This window comes from Helicoverpa armigera, chromosome 10, assembly GCF_030705265.1.
Source record: "Helicoverpa armigera isolate CAAS_96S chromosome 10, ASM3070526v1, whole genome shotgun sequence".
Classification (NCBI taxonomy): domain Eukaryota; kingdom Metazoa; phylum Arthropoda; class Insecta; order Lepidoptera; family Noctuidae; genus Helicoverpa; species Helicoverpa armigera.
The window spans coordinates 2,623,886-2,642,028 of NC_087129.1; the positions used below are offsets into that span (position 1 = coordinate 2,623,886).

General features: G+C 35.5%; 1 protein-coding gene across 10 annotated transcripts in view; it reads right to left on the reverse strand.

Moving 5' to 3' along the window:
- LOC110374410 (teneurin-m) overlaps nucleotides 1-18,143 on the reverse strand; it is a 410,181-nt gene that overhangs the window by 152,570 nt on the left and 239,468 nt on the right. For 8 of the 10 annotated variants that reach the window (XM_049840850.2, XM_021332103.3, XM_049840847.2 and 5 more), the window contains exon 2: nucleotides 6,347-6,391. The exons of 1 other annotated variant lie outside the window; for it this stretch is intronic. In XM_049840850.2, the coding sequence (XP_049696807.2) occupies nucleotides 6,347-6,391 (45 nt within the window). Of the gene's footprint in view, nucleotides 1-4,153; nucleotides 4,196-6,346; nucleotides 6,392-18,143 lie in introns of all 10 variants that reach the window. One more of the 10 variants, XM_049840852.2, reaches the window with a different exon arrangement.

An 18,143-nucleotide genomic window follows, 5' to 3' on the forward strand; every position in this document is an offset into this window, starting at 1 on the left:
CACCTCCCCGTGTAGCGTTGAAATATGAACAAAAAGTAAAGTAGCCAAACAAAAATATTGGCGACAGAGACGAAGTTTCAACAGTTATGCCGTTCTATTAATTATTTCGTGTTCGTACAGAAGTGGACAGGTTCACGGGGTCATTTAGAATTCTATGGTGAGTGGATTGAAGGTACTGGACTACTGCTAGAAGAAAATTGATTTCTAATTTATACTAATTAATAATTTTTAATCTAATGCTTATGGAAATACTAATATTATAAAACTCAAGATTCAATTAAGTTATTTATGCTTTTACTGATAGGTCAGCAAAGCTTTTTTTACCGAGGTATGATTCATTCACAAATAAATTGAAGCAAACATTTTGTGTGTGGTGGTACTATGATTTTACTGAACATAAATTCTTAATAAATGTTTCAGCAAAATATAAAAGCGAGTATGTCCAATATTATTATGTTTCATATTATGTAAAATTGATTTTCATACAAAATGGCCGCTGTAACAAGCTTTGTCTACATAACTCCGTCGCTTAAATAGAAAACAATGAACAAAACAACGTTGAACGGCGTCCACACAAAGCCTATCGGGTCCTATGTGACTTTGCAATGTCGGCCTCTATAAAATATTTTCAATACCGAGGGAAATTGGTCAAAAATGACTCCCCAACAAGATTATCTCGGCTGCTCCGGGCCTTGGGCAGAAATGTGACTTACATCTTTCATTTTAAAGTTGATTTTCCTTTGATAACTTTCAAGTATTTTAAGTATACTGTTTCAGCATTATGTAAGTTACTTCGGGGACTGGAGAAGTAATTTGTTGGGGGCTTATTTAGTGTTCTTTGCTGAGAGATGAAATTTATTTCGTAACATGTATGTATATTGCGACGAGCTCGAATAACTTGAAGTAGCGGGTATAAATATGGAAAAATAAGGACACACATTATGTATGTGGGTTATAATATATGGGGCTATTATAAAGTGGGTGAAAAGCCCGTCACATTTTTAAAGCTACTGGATAATCTTACTTAAAGAGAAGTTTTGTACAGTAAAATACTGACGGAATTCCATTACTTTTTTATCTAAAAGGCCCAATTTTCCTCGTCAGTTCATTGAACACTCAATTCCATCCGAACTCTGGCCTACATAAGCCAAAACACCAATAACACTCACCGCTACATTAGGCTAATAAAGCAAGCATTGTTACCTCACAAGAAAAAATACGCGAAGAAATGCAGGCTTTCCCACAGACATAAAGACGCACTTTCCCAATTGACAGTACGTATTAGAACAACGCCCCCCACCCTCGTGGGACGCCGTAAGGAGACAGGATCACCAACTTTTTCCATCTGAAACTTGCACTATAAATCGTCACGGACCGCCGAACGAGAACTATCGAAAACTACCCCCCACCCCCCGTTTTATTGACAATTTATGGCAGATTTGCATTAGTAGTGACTAAATGACTCGACGAATTCTAAGTTGGGTAAGGGTTGGATTCGGATTTATTTTTGTTTAGTTATCCGAAATTAGTTTGTTCATGTGATAAAGGTTATGCTTTTGTTAGTGGTTTTATTTACATATGTAGGTAAAACAGTTAGGTACGTTTACAAACTTTATTATAAACGGCAAGTTGATAGAGTAGTTCAGGCTGAGACATTTATTATGTTCATTAGCGAGTACCTAGACAGTTTAAGGAAAATATTGTCTCAATTCTCCGAAATACATGGTCTGACTGTCGAACTATTGACCATGATACATTTGCAAAGAATTCTCTCTGCCTATGCTTTATACCAAAACAAAAGAAACTCCACGAAAACATACCCAAGCAAACTACTTATTAGCATCGTTCGAAGCCATACCAAGTGACGGATTTAAAGTACTTTCCACAGTGCAAACGTATTGTATTTCACATACTACCAAATGCAATCCTTTGTCTAACATTCTATTAATAATGAACGCATATATGAATACCAATTGAAATGTACTATACAGGAGGGAATGTCTAATACAGTACAATACGGTTAAATTGTGCCCATATGAAATTCTATTAGGTGCCAATTTGTTCCCGCTTCGAACCGGTTTTCTCTGCGAAGACTGTATTAGGTAAAGAAATACTCTGGATGTATGTAGATTGGGCTGCGGGGAAAGTGGAGAGATATAGACATCGTAACTGCTGGTGGTTGAATATATTCCGCCTGTTTCATATAAGTAGTTCAGTGCTTTTCTCAATAAATTCTTAGCAACTTTTTCTGAAGTGCTTTTTTGGATCAATTTATGCTTTTGGGTCTTTAAACTTTGGTTTTGTGTTTCTATTCTTGACTCTTTCTCATAATTGACTTTTATTCTGGCAGATCACCATTTTCAAGCAATACCATGTTAAATATTTTGAACCAGCATGTTGTGGGAACGCTCTTGAATAAATAGTCTTCCAAGTTCTTACAAAAGTCATAGATTCTATAACAAATTGAAATGACTTCACAAGTCTGTAGTCACCAGGCATCGATGCCGTGACCGCACCAACCGCAAACGAAACACAATCTACTCGATTAAATGTCTGAACAATAAATAATCGATATCGCTCATTCGTTTCCACGTTCAGAAATAGCATTTTAATGTTTTATTAGACAGGTGTCTTAAAAAATGTACGTTCAGGAAGCAATTGTGTTTTGTAAAAGTTAGTGTGTCAAGTTCAGATGATTATAGTTACGTGTTATTACTCGTTATCATATACCTATTTTTTTAACTTCATAAACCTTTAATTTTCAACAATAACCTTGCCTATAAATGCTGCTTATTTTATACGCAACACATTAAACCAAAAATTCAATTTTCATCTTCTCTAGTCGACCGAAGATGGCTCCCTCCCTTTGCCAGATCAGCTTGAAAATACGAGAACTGAGTTGTTTTAATTCGTCGTGTTACTTAACAAGTGTTGTGTAGGTATTCAAGTTTTCCTTTGATTAAAGACTCCAAGATTTCTTGATTAAAATGTCTCAACAGAGTGACTGCGGTTGTTACTATTGAGGACCGTGTTTTGAGTTACGCTCGCCTCTTTGAAATTTGAAAACTTAACTTTATCTCCTTTCAGATTGTTGGCATACTGTTATACAAATGTTTAAATAAGTTCTACATTGTGTTTGTTTGTTGGCTGTCTTAATGATGCGTAGTCGAAAATGTCGATATTATTTGAATTTTGAGTAACAAATATTTCATTTTTGTTTTGCTACAGGTGATTAATTTTAATATACCTAATTGAGCAATAATAGTCCAGCTACGAATCATGTTAAAGACTATTGTGTCATTGATGAAGTAGCGAGGAGCCAGAGCGGAGGCAACCCGAACGTTGGCACGTAGGGGTGCCCTCGTCGGCACTTATGAGAACCATAACACATAAATACAATTTCGGTCGGTATCATATCCATATTTCTTGCCTCACTGATTAGATATGAAGAATAATATTTTGTCGGGGTAAAATAATATCCTGATTTATTCTTACGGGCAAGATAACGGCGCGAAGGATGTGCCCGTAATGGTCTGCACCGGCCCGAAATTGTCCGAAATAGCCCGAAACGGGCCGAAAGTGGCCCCTACCCAGCGCGTATTTTTACATATTATTTTCAGGGGAAGCATTAAATTACAGGGGATTTTTTGTGGGGAGTTATGAAAGACCATATTTTGCGGAGGTGTGTGGAATGGAAACGACTCCTGCCTTCAAGAGGCGAGAGAAAAAAATATAATTATATGTTTTATGTGGTTCTATATTTTATTAGGGTAGGCTTTTGTACGTAAGTTTCAGGGTGTTAAATCAACGAGGAAAGCGTTAATGTGCTATTTATCAGTGTAAACGCCAGGCTCAGGTATTTGGCTTAGAGGATGCAATTTTCAAAGCGTATAATACGGGGAGGGTCACTACAAAATATGGTCAACAAAGTGATTACGGCACATTTTTGGGACAGTTGCAGCAAACAATACATTACAATAATCCTGATTTATTAAGGATTACGCACGCACACAACGGGGTTTTATCAGTTCTACACATTCTCGTTATTTACATGAAAGTATTGGACGTCACAAACAAAAACTATCTAATTCGTGCTTCTGTGATATACAGGGTGTTAGAAGCGGTGAGCAAAGGTGATGAAATAGATTTATACCTTCACTATCAGATCATCTTCGTGGATCCAGTGATCGCAAAACTGGAATAAAAAATATACGTTTAAGATCAAAACATACAAATTATGACTATGATTTTGTTTTGTTTTTGTGTCTTGATCTATGTGCTATGTATGTGATGATACCAAACAAGATAAAAATTATTGCCAATATTACCTTAGTTTTAAAACTTGATTTACGTAGGTCCACAGCATTGTTTGTTTCAATTTGCTATAACAGCCTTGAAACACATAACTTCTGGGAATCCCATTCAAAACATGTAACCAATAAACAATAGTTGAGTAATTCGGCCACAATCTATTATGTGAGAATAATCCTTCGGGGTCATGACGTCAGCACTGAGGTCATAGCTCCCATTATGTATTCAGTGTACCGTAACGATTGGGACGACTCGAATTTTTATATGTGATAAACTATTGACGACCGATTCCAAATCGTGAGAAGATTTTTAATCAAAGACCCAGTGGCCCAGACTGATTAAGTAATACATACTCTTGACTGTTGTCGTTCACTGCGAGAGAATTTGAAACAATCGTACTTTGTACGCAATAATATGTTGGGTTTAAGGATAGCTAGCGACCGTAAAAAGTAATGGTGACTACCTCCTTTGGTATAAAGCGTATCATTGTATCGACTGCCGCTTGCATTGGCTGGAAAGTCGAGCCATGCCTTTGAAAATCGAATGTCTAAGTTCTTATTTTAAAATGGCCATTTACTAAGAAAAATAACTCTTGTTCATTGGAAAATGGAACGAATAGAGGGAAAAACAAAAGAGAATCGTCGAACTTTAAAAATTGCGTTAGGGAGGAAAATTCGTGGGTGTCCCGTTCATATGTGGCATTCAAAATCAGTACCACGACGACGCCTTGTTCGAAACAAAACGTGAGAATAGTACCTTTGAAATCGGCTTTCTGCAATCCAATGCATTAGAAAGAGACGGCCGCACAAAAAAGTGGTTGTACAGAAAAGGATAGATGATATGCGGACAGTCTGAGACGCGAGTGGAATTGTAAATGCGAATGGAGAGTCGTGGATGCAGTTTCAACCTAGTTTGCGTTACCGGCTAGTTTTCTTTTACAAATGGACATAATTTGGAATTCTTTCGATTTAGTACTGCAGATGTTGGAAATTAGACAAATAGCTATAGTAGCGCGTAGTTCTTGAGCAACTGATTTTGTATCCTCGGGGCCGATGGGAAATGAAAGAAATTGAAAAACTCCGAAAGAAAAACTTTAATTGGTACTTTTTCTAAGTCTTAGGACTTTGTTCTGTTTGTGTTACGATAACGTGTTCAGAAAGAAAATGTGACTGTACTGACATATACTGTAGTATGACAACAAACCGTATGTTTGTACCTCCTCTTTTTTGCTTAGAAAAATGCTTAGAAATAATCCCCGTCTTACACCGACTAAATGATCCCTTGCAAGCACAACAAACACAGCTTCAATTCTAAAGAGTTCTCCCAGAAATGAATACAGACCAGCATTACTAATTAAGTTATTGAAGAGTCGAACAAACTTGTTGAAATTCAAAGAAGATTGTTTTTACGCCAGGGCGTAATCAAACTAAGGAATTTCCACAATTTTAACAGTATATTTTCAGAGGTGAAGTGAGCTGGCTGCCTTGCAATCTTGTTATTATGAACCAAGTTACCTGAGTTTGTTTTTTAAGTATCCCATGGATATTTTTAACGTAATGGAGATTTCATTATATTTACTTTTGGCTTACGGAACACTTTAGTAGAGCGTTAGTTCAAGTCTTCTATCTTTTTCATGATTTAGCGAAAGATGCAAGTCAGTTTATTTGGCAAAGAGGTTACTTTGCAATGGACGAGGAGATTATTTGTGGTAATACTTTTGTAATAATTTATTTAAAGTTTTGCAATTAAATATGAATCTACATGTTTCGTGAGTCATGGAAATATTTGCGGTTAATAACCGCAATAATTTTATATTATGTTATGAGGGTTTATTTATAGAAATGGTATAATTTATTTCTGAAGGAAATATACAGTGTTACATTTGACATGATACTAAGTAATAGCTGAAAGAAAACCCTCTTGATAATTTGGATAGAATAGAAACTACATAGTGTATGTCAAAATAGGTATCAGTATGTAAGTTAAAAACATACGTTGGTAAGTTCTTCTTTGTAAGGCATAAAGAAATACTCACTTATATAACTATAGCTGCAATCATCCCCATTCTGTTGCGACTCACCTGCAAAAAAACAAAAGAATGTTAAATTACACATAATCACATTTAAGTAATTTGGCACACTGATAGTAAAAGCCACTTCCTTCTATCAAAATTATTTTTTGCAGTCCATAAACTAGGTCGACAGTACATTTTGTAGGCATCAAGTCAATGCGCGGACCGCAAAACGAAACTTTGTAATATTGTACAAACAAATTCATTCACGTCCATTACCAAATCGTGACGTCACGTTCAAGAATAAAACATGTTTAACCATCTAAATACTTTCGTAAGTGTACTTTATAGGGACAGTTCATTCACAAAATAATGACTTATTAGGCAACAAGGAGACATGCACTTTGACCCTTCAAAAATAAAGTCTAAAATCGAAACAAAACATCAAATGAAGTTCAGCAGGCTTCACGAAAAGCTCGACACGTGTCATCTTTTTCAATCTAAATTGAATTCTATTACAAAAAGGGTAGGGTTGTAAATGCAGACCGTGATTTTAGGCATCGTAACGTCACGTCAATGTATATCGCACCGTCACGCGACATTAGATATGAATCTGGAACTCCTTAAAATGTCGTAATGACGTCTTCCGTGTGTGTTTGTTTGAGGATTTTAAAAGCTATTCTTAAGTCACTCAGACACGTATGGCCATTAATATAAAGTAACCTTTGTATAAATCAATCGTTTTTATTCTCATTGTTTAAAGGCGGCCTCTAGTTTTATTATTTTAGTGTGTTCATGCGCGTGTTAACCATTAGTGGAGTTGTTAACTGATTAATAGACAAACAACCACTGTTAGGAGCCGCTTGACTACACCATAAAACTGGGTCATGTCAAACCTAAAACAAAAGACGGTACACATGATCCATGACCTTTCAAAAAACCATGGTTTTCGGTCCTCAAAGGTATCACTGCTCAAATATCGAATGACAAACAGCTCAAAACTTTTTTCCGGAAAATCGGTAGTCGTCTTTTTATCCATAATGACGTAACTCTATACTTTATGGGCCGCTAGGAATTTCATTTTGGGCCTTTATATTTTTGACCACGCGGTCCCCATGAAGGGGAGGTGAGGTTTCGGGAAGGGAGGGGGGGGGAGTGTTCTTTATTGTGGCCATTGCGGGCTCTCTCACGTACGCATATTAGGAGAAAGGTCCTTCTAAAAGTCGTAAAGAGGTCGACTAAGGTCGGTGCGACTATGATGTGTCTTTAAGCTTCTTTTTTATTTCTTCCGATCGACTTTTCGGCTCGGAAATTATACATGTAAATAAAAGGTTGTGACCTTTTTCCTTTTATTATGTGATGAGGTAAGTACGTTATTATTAGAAAATATAAGTTACTGCGAATTGTGAGTAAGCCTTACAAAAGAATAATAATTATATTCACATTACATACTTCAAGTTTTAATTAAAACTTATCACAATACCATAATTACAAGCGAAGCCGTCCAATATAACAGGAAAAAAACATAATAATGTCGGGAAGCAGATATACGGGACCATTGTCATTCAAGAGGCTCTAGAGTCACAACACTAGCGCTGTTCAATAGCGTGTGAAGTTTTTTTAGTGGCATCACTATCTTTGTACACAACATCACGATTGTGTCCCATATACAGAGATCCTAGACATTCCAGAATGAGACACTGACGTTTACCGGGACTTGAAACGGTTACTGGTACATATGAGTAGCTTTACGAATATGGTACGTTGCACTTAGGTACATAAAATGTTACAAGTTTTAGCAGCATAAAAATGTAAAAATATATATAATCGTTGGAGTTTTTACATAAGAGATTCTTCTTCTTTTTGGGATGTCGGTTAAAAAGGGGTTAACAGTAAAAAAATACTCGCTAATTAACACAAAATATTGTCTAAGTATACTAACTTCCTAGACCCAAGTGTTTAAGAGCTATAAACCAAGCTACTAGGTACCGAATATTCCCAAAGATAGCCACCTAGATACTGTTATCGACTCACGAAACCCGATCTTAGATATAAAATATAAGCCTTAAAATAGCTCGTTTTAAAACTGGCGAAATTCCGTATAAATCGACAACGTCTTCACGTATAAAATTTATAGTCTAATGAAATATTGTTTAGCACTCGGCGCCGGTCTTACCATGGTTTTACGATACGAATTTGGTATTTTTATTTAAATTATTCTTGGCTTTATTTTGTTTAATAGCTTGGAAAATTCTGACTGTGGTTGGTAGCTTACTTATTTACGTAAACAAAAACAATTATGTTTAAATTATAAAGAATGATACGTCCTCCAAACTTTAAAGCAACAGGTTTGTCACAAGAAATATTATAAGCAGAACATACTTTTAAAAGGTTTATGATACTTTTCTTCAACCAGTGCAGTTTTACGGAGCTTATCATACGCTCAATTGTTGTGTTAATACATTAATAGATAACCAGATAAAAAAGGGATGAGGGGATTTATGCCGTTATACTATATCACTCTCTCGGTCAATGTAAGTTGTCCTTAATATATGTATATACATGCATTCAGATACAGTTGAACTTATAACTACGCCGTGTACGTAACCCCATCACGTCACGTATGGACTGCAGTCAGTCTGCTTGTAAATATATTTAAAAAAATCTTGTTATCGAGAACCCATAGTACAAATACTTGGTCGAAAGTGTGAAGGGTGGGGGGCGGCGACATTTCCGACTCGGAGCCGCCGAGTTCTCCTAATGACGCGAATATTTCCCGCTTGACGTTTAATTAACTATCAAAAGAGGGTAGTTTGAATAGCCTGCTCTAATGCGACGGTGCCAATCCTCAGCGGCTTAGAACCGTTTTTTTTTAGTTCTGCTAAACGATTAATAGTTGTATTGACTTTCGATAAGTACGGCCTGAATTATTGGATTCGGTTTTTAGAAGTTTTTTATACAGCAAAGTAGGAGAAATAAAATAAATTGTTCTAAAACAATTTGTCAAAAATGTTGTGAATTAATTCAGGCGTAGTTTTTCCTAATTTGTTTGTAGAAGTTTCTAGTAATTTTTAGTTCTAAAAATAGTGTAATTTCGTGGTATTCTTATTATAATTAAATTCGTATTTTTGTGCTTTTGAAAGTCATAATAGAGCAGTCCTTCTCCGAAATATGACTGAGTAATTTACTTAGCCTCATTATACTTAGCATCTTTTGTACAACACATTTAATACGCACTAATGCTTATTATTTGTCGAGAAAAAATGAACTGAAGTCACAACCAATTTACTATTTATATCAACTAGATTGCATTTCTTCAATCGCTTATACATTTACAAAAAAAATATTCATTCAAGTTTTTACCTACATCTCGGTAACACGGTAACGGTAACTTATACAAAAGACAAGGCAGAATTCTCACTGCTGCTGCACCATTTACGATGCAATCTTCTGTAACCGCACAATCAGTCTTTGCTCTAAATAATCGTAAATGATAGTTTTGTGGGTGCTGGCAGGCAGTCGTGCGTGACTGCGCGGTTCGACATCCGATCGAGAACATTACAATGGTTTTTACAAAGGACGCAAAAACTCTTCAATTTGTATATAAGAAGTATTGTCAATTGTTTGTCTGGTTGAGATTGGTATTGCTTGAAAAAAGTAAGTGATATTCAGGCATGCTAAATGACGAACTACGTACCGTTTTTGTTTAGTAAATGATTAAGTAGCGATGTACTTTCAGTTTGATAATGTTTTACTTTTAATTTTGCGATTGTTTTTTCAGTGAGTACATTGACCTATATTGGATAAGGCATTAGGTATTATGATTCATTTATAGTTACTACAGCAGATATGGGTCGCATTATCATAAACGGAAACTAACTGTGGTTGCATTGATACTTATACAATTTTTGGCGAAGAATTTATATTACTAATATTGCAATTTGTTTTAACATTTCAGTAAAATAACAATATTTTTCATACCTCCAAAGTACTCTTCAATGAAGCTTTGTAAATATGCTTAAGATATTTTTCCATTTACTAACCTACATATTATTATATCAAGCTTTGTAAATACTCTCAAAAAATAGATCTACCAAGAATAGAAACTGAGACAAGTTTATTTCCTTATCTTTCACACAGTAGTGGAAAGTACTCGCAGTTATCACCACTTCTAAACGTTACACTGGACCATAAATTAAATTTAATTTCACCTAAAATCAAACACTTAGCTCAAATTCTAGTAATACTTACACAAACAGTCCTAAACTAACAGCCCGGAGTTACACCGTGGCCCACACAACCAAAATAAATCCGATGAAATCCATTCAAAGTTACAGACTAAAAATAGCATTTATATAAACATGCTTATTCATTCATTACAGCGATTTTATTGTTGGAGAAAATTCGGGATTTAGAATGGTATAAATATATAATGTGTGGATTTTTGTTTAAAGCTAGGATTTAGCTGCCTTGTGATTGTTTGGCAGACGTAGTAGTATTTTCTTTTATACATATTAATTTTACAGTATTCCTATAACTGTTATTCAGCACTAGAAAAGGCGTAATATAAACAAAAGACACACGAAGAGTATTGATCCCTCGCTGGTTACATGAGATTTTACTGAAACTCTGCAGTTGCATTCCAGATTCCAGGACAGAAATAATTAAAGACAGATGAAGGATATGCGGGTAACCAAATATCACATCAAGATTGAATAAAACCCGTGTCCCACACAACGTTAAAATAAAGAAGGCCATTCATACAACTACATCCGCACGACTAAAGCCACGTTACGAATTCGACGGCAATTTTTTCACACCGTCGCAATACGGTCTACAATTCTTTGAAATATTGCCTCGACGCGTGCAAATTTCGCTCGCGTACTTTTGTACAAACTTACCGAGCATTAAAAGGGACCTTAGCTCGTTTAGTTAGGGTGTATTCTCGCTTGTGTTAGCTGCAAATGAAAATTGGCGTCGAATATAAGTTACATACGGTTGCCTACACAAAAATAACGAACTGCGCCGTCGAGACGGCTGTAGTAATCACGACGTGAATGGCCGACCATGGACTATATTATGTAAAGGATCTTTTGAGCTTTTCAAAGGGATTCTGAAGCGTTTTCAGGGCGGTTAATTACACGATACGGAGGCCGTAAGCCTGAAGTTTGTCTTCAGTACTGAAATTCGTAGCTATAAAGCGATTTTATGCTTCTTTAGGAGTTTCTTGGCGGTTTGCGGTTTGTTTTTTCTTTGTTACGTTCAGAATATTTCCGTGTTACAGTTTTGTTGAACATTGGCTAAGATTGAATGTTTTAAGAAGCATTTGCATTTTGGTTAACTTTTATTAGCTGAAAAGTAAGTAACTTGAGCAAACGTGATTTCGCTTTGTTTATATTAGAAACCATGTACTAAACTTTAACAATAGAACACGACATTGAATTGCAGGTTATGAATAATCGAGACTACGCGATATGGTTTAACAGCGAAATAATGGAAATCCCTTTTTTATAGAGAACCTGTCACAAAAATTTCACACAGCCTCCTTTATTAACAATATTCGCGTGAAATTATTAACTGCAGCGAAAATGTCTTCGCAAAATTGGCCCAGTACCTATAATTCAGTGGAATCCACCATGACGCTTTTTGGAAAAGGTGTTCGCATAGTGAAACATGGCTACCGACTAATTCGCAACACAATTTGTCATAGTCTCACTGCATTGCAGTTTCCTACTGCGACAAAGAGCCATTCTGATACATCAGAACGACAAGCCATTGTCAGAACAAAGTGTGGGCCACTAAATCTGATTTTGAAACGCTTTAGCAGAATCTTTTATGTTTATACAAAGAGTGAGCAACAGTTTCGTGGACCATTTCAAATTAGTAATAAACCTATTATTATTTGTTACTAAGAATTATCAAGATTAATATAATGTTCATCTGATAGCATGGAACTCTAAGAAGAGTTGTTAGGTGTTACAATAGTTTCGCGTTGTTTCAACAAGCAAAGCTTTTATGATTCTAAGTTTACTTTACGTGCCCTTTGAAATACTAAAAAGAGAAAATGAATATGTAGTGCCTACACTATATTATTTTACTTTAGCTTTAACCTCAAAGAGATTTTTTTTTAGGATATTTTCTATAGTATAGGTAAATCGCTAGTTTAGTGGCTTCAACGAAACGTGTTAAGCTGACAACGCATCGGGCAGTGTTACGATTGCGACTGTTCGATTTATGTGTTGTCGGACTGTATGTGCCCGTTTGTGGGTCATTTAGCACTGCCTGGATAGCAAGGATTTTAAATTAAATACTTGAAATTCATTTTGCCTTTAAAATACTTGGAAAAAGTAATGAGCACAACGAAAATCACAGGCAACCTACAGTAATATAATTAATCCGCAATCTATCTACTGAAATATTTCTTAAGACGCGATATTTTCCTTTGATAATTGATCTACAATGTGCTTGAATCTGAGATGGAGTACTGTCAAGTCTTAGACCGTTACAACTAAGCCAACACAGCTCCCATTTATATTAAATAGTAATAAACGAGTCTCGAAGCAGTGTATGGATTGCAAGCACGTGGCACCATAGTTTATGCCTGACCCGTGGGAAAACGGCCATTGTCTGTACGTATGTACGTAGTGTACCAAATAATAACGAAGCACATTCCTGTACAACAGGCGAACTAAATCCAACAACACAATATTTAATAATATAATATTTAAGGTAGTAAATCTAGTAAAGTTGAAAGCCGTTCGTTCAACAAACTGTCGGGAAGCGAACCTGTACATTACGACTTACATAAACTGCCAGACTCCAACTTTTATGCCGCCAATAAATCGTACCGGTGCCCACTGGTTATTTCTAGAAATATCTAGAAAAATACCTTTAGTGTTTCCCCTGGCTGCGCTTTATGCACTACGAAATGGCGTATTTCTTTCAAATTAGCGCAATAAAACTTTTATTGGTCGTAAATAAAATCGAGAGGTGACTGTTGCCACTATTTCAGTTATGTATACTATAACGTTCACGATCATGCATAATATATTTGTTTTCAGTATGTTTTATTCAAGTCTAGGCATGTTATGAACGCTCGCCATTGACCTTTATGTCAAGTTGTATCGGAAGGTACCAATTATGTTGTCGCTCATATTTGATAAAGACCAGTTTAATCGTGTTATGTATTTATGGTGTTCAAATTATATCCACAAAAGGGTAAAGCTACCAAACCTAAAATAACAAAAAACTAAAATATTTTGTTTGTAAAAGCTTAAATAAATATTTCACGTCGACAAAATTATTAACAAAATACCTACCTACTGGTATTACCAGACTTATTTTGTTACCGTTTAAATAACGCTCATATATACAGCATGTTTCAAAAAGGCAACGTCCCACGTATTCCCTGTAATTCGTCATTTCCCCGTCAAACACCGAAAATCGTCCGAACTTAACCGAATTAATCTTCAAACGTCGACATTGAAAAGCGTCTGTTGAACACATTTCCGTGTACAAAGAGATTAAAACTGTTTGTCTGTTTGTTTGTTAGATATCCATGTTTGCACGGCATTTAATGACAGTAGGGTAGGCTCGGGGAATACGAATATACTTCAGTGTCTTATAATTACAATACGGTTTACTCTATAGTAATTCTGAAGGCATTGTTGATCGTAAATGCATAAAGTTGGAAAATAAAGGGGTAAAATTTCGGTTTATTTGACTGCGGAGAGTAATAAAATAGTATTAAAAAAATATTTGTTCGACGAATTTAATTTGATACGTTTTTGTAATATTTTATGGTAAACTCCTGCTTGTTTTTGATTAATTAAACAGGCAAGTATTAATCTGAAACAGGATACTAGTGACACTAAATAATTTTGAAAAAGTTTTAGAAAAAAAAGCTGTCTCAGTTGTTTAGAAAGAAATAACTTGGTCTAACAAGATGCTGCGTATAGTCTATGTACTAAGATGTAGTTAGACCACTAAACAACATGTAGTAGATAGACACACACTGTAACTTGCTACGCAATAACCCGCGGGCAAATTCAAGTTCCGTAGAGGTTAGTGCGTGAACGCTACGACGCTACGCCGTAGGCTATTGCTACGGACCTATGTACGTGCACGTTATTATAATGTGAAATTCGTTTTAGAATTTTGCATTTACATATTGAGTTTTATGAGGGCGAGATATCGGCGTTTATTTTTGTAAAAGCGCCTTCGATAGCTATCAAACATATTTGCATGTTTTTGAATGTTTTATTCGCTTACATAGTTGTTTGACAACGTTTGATATAAGACTTTTTTTTACAAAAAAACCGTCACCAAAAACGTTCAACCCCAAAAAATAATAACGGCGCAATACAAATGAGTTGATCCACGCAGAATCCCATTGTTATTAATACGTACAATAACTGGCGGTCCAAAACGTTTGTCCCACAAATAAATTGTTCGCTTAATCATTGTGCGTATGAGTGATGTCGTCCATCAGTTATGAGGTTCGCTGTTTTTTGGTCTCGCGACCCCGTTGCCGCTAATCGACGATATTACGGCTTTGACGTTTAGCTCCAGGCTTGCTGATGCGGCCTACAGATTTACAGGACGCTGTGAGGGATGGCTTTGGCCGTCCAAATCCCGTCGTGTGTTTTGAAATTGCAGGGAGAATTTTGGTGTAGATATGGGTATGTTTTAGATATCTGCTATATTATTTTTTAACAGTAGACATTTTGTTTTGTTAATTTAATACGTAACAAAAAAGCTTGTTGATAAAATAACAATCAACACAAAAACTGCATTCAGTCAATCAGAAACAAAAAGATATAGAAATTTTATTAACACTTAATCACAGTAATTAAAATATAAAATACGTAATACATTTTTACGTACACAGCAACAATTCCCAAATGGAGTTAATTAAACAATAAATTCATTGTCCAGCAGTTGCGCACTAAAGGCCGAAAGGGTGTTACAATCCGATCGATCTCCTTATCTGCAGGTTCCAGTGAACGTTTTAATTGCTTTATAAATAACTCGACTAACCCTTGCGCCCTAAAATACGAGAAATTATGACCTTAGGGTGGCACATGGTATATTAAACATGGCTAAATCTTTAGAACAATGGCTCGTGGGCTTAGGCTTTTGAACAATGAGTGTGATTAAAATTTTGGGTTTTCATTTTCGTGTGTGAGCCAAGTGCTTTTTTTTCGTCTGTTTTTAAATAAAGGTTTTAAAAGGATTATTCTGTCTGGCAAGTTAACGTTATTATGCAGATATTAGCTAGACTGCTATCTCATCTTGGCTTGGAAAAAAATACCTATTGTTCTGCTACGTTTGTTTATAAACCAGCTTCGTACAACGTTGTTCTAACTATAGCGGTCAAACTTTGTAAAGCACTCTCCAGCAATGTTAAAATTTCGGAGGCTTGTCTAAAAATCCCGAACATTTTCACTTTTTGTTTTTTATCCGAGTAGGCTGGATGTATTCGGCTATAAAATGTGTATTCAAAACAATGTTGATAGTTTTGTGACTTTAAAAATATTGATTTACAAAGTTTTCTTTTGACACACCATACCATTATATTTAGATACCCCCAAACTATTTATCGCCCTAAAGCAATATTCATACCAATTTATTCCCTACCTAAAAGACACTAACTACGAAGACCATATATTCCGAGACCTGAATCAAACGCGTAACTTCGTACCATTACTGCTAGTACCTAATTCTGCGACGGATGCCGCTAACTGCTGGGAATTTCTATCGTTATGTCATCACTATTACTGTTAGTTGCTATTAGGAAGCCGCGAGTGGGAGGATATTGTTTAAGAATCGTTTATGACCGGGTCTCGTCTTTATCGCCGTGGTATCTTGTTGTGGATGGGCTAAATAATGGCCAGGATTTAGTGTGGCTGTTATTTTGTTATTGGATGAGTATTTGTGATTGTATTGATATTTCAATGAAGTGAATTGACTTCGGATTATAATGACCTATCTATCCTTTGTTTTTCATTTGAATTTTGACATTGGCTTCATATCGATTTTGACAAATTTCAATCTCAGTTCAGTCGATTATTTTAATCCGCAGTTAGTCAATATTACCTACAGATTTTTAAGTAACAAATAGGCTCGCCGTGTGATAAATGAAGCTTAGAAGTAACTGCCAGAAAGTGTACATGTTTCACCTCTGCGTTAACAAAGGCACGACTTTTGTTTTTTGTTGTATTATTGGGTAGTCTAGACATTTTGTTTAAGAACTTTGTGAATCTTTAACTTTAAAGAAAAATTTATTGTGATGACTTACAGTTAGGTGGGATACTAATTTAAGGCATTGGTAGTTGTCTTATTTCACTTTACACTATTTATAAACACCACTAAAACTATAACAAAATTTCCAAATATAAAGTCAAACGACAACAATTAAGAATAATTTAAGGAAAGAACAACAGATTGTGCCTACACAATTAAAATCATAACGAAAACACATAACCGTTTGCTTCATGATCCGTGACTTCAAACAAAAACTAAATTATGAGGGTCGACATTTGTTAGTATCCGAACCCTCGCAAAATATTGTAACTACACGGAGCTAGCTTATTAGACAGCGGTTTCCAAATAATTGGAATTGTTCTCAATTACCATTTAGAAGACAAAGTGTAAGGCTTTCGGTTAATTGATATGACTGTAATAAAGAACGATTCTACTGTACTGAAGAGAAAACAAGACACGTGAAGGAAGATTACAAATCTGCGTATGAAGCTCACTTTTACGTACTTACATATCCACAACCTAGGTAGGTTTGCACAAAAAAACCTTTGACAATTTAAAAAAAGTTATTTTATGATTTTCCCGAATGCTCTGTAGTACACCTTTAACAACACATCTCTGAGGTGGTTCAACGATTGACACCGAACGAAACAGTTCGTTAAAATGCATGTTTGTTGTGAACACACTATAACCGTCACATGTAACGAGGTTGTTACCTATCGCGATAATCGTAGTGTCAATTAAAACTACACACGTTTCCAATTGCATAAATACCCATTTAAAACTGATACAAGCTAAGATATGACACGCGATACGCCATTGTAAACTATTCTGTTTCAAATTGTTGGAATTTCTATTAAAGTTGACGAGCTCTTTATGTGCAGTCGGATCGCTTTATTCAAATGCAACTTTAGGTACATGATTTACTTGAAAACTTGGCAAAACTGTCATTCATTGTCTAGATATTTGCTTTAGTATTTAATGCTACGAATTGTGAAGACAGTACTGAATGCAAAAAGTTATTGAAGTGTTTCAAGTTATTCGTATTTGGAAGGGCGCGAATATGTTTTTTTTTGCCACAGACAATAAGTTTGGAAACCATTGTTCTACACAATAAATTCAGTTCGGAGAGACAAGCTATTGCTTTGCATCTTTCGCCACCCCATTGAATGGGTTTCGACGTTTGATTAATGGTATTGAATTGGGGGACGAAATAATTTCACATATCTTGACGACACCCTTATGTATTCTAGTCTAACATTCTTTCCCTCGAGTGCTTTTTGTGACATTTTTTACTTAATATGTTTTGGATACACATTAATTAAATTTTTGAAATATGGCGCCGACGCCTGATGGACTTTTATCAAAATTGATGATGAAATCTCGTAATGTTTGTGAGTGAATTGAATTGAGCTATCGTATTTGATATGTTTGATTAATGGCGAATCGGGGTCTATTTGGCACATTTAAATTACTGACTATATAAATTGGATTTTAAGTACAATCTGGGGTGAGATATTTTTTCTAGACCCAAATCATACATGTGCCACGTAATTTA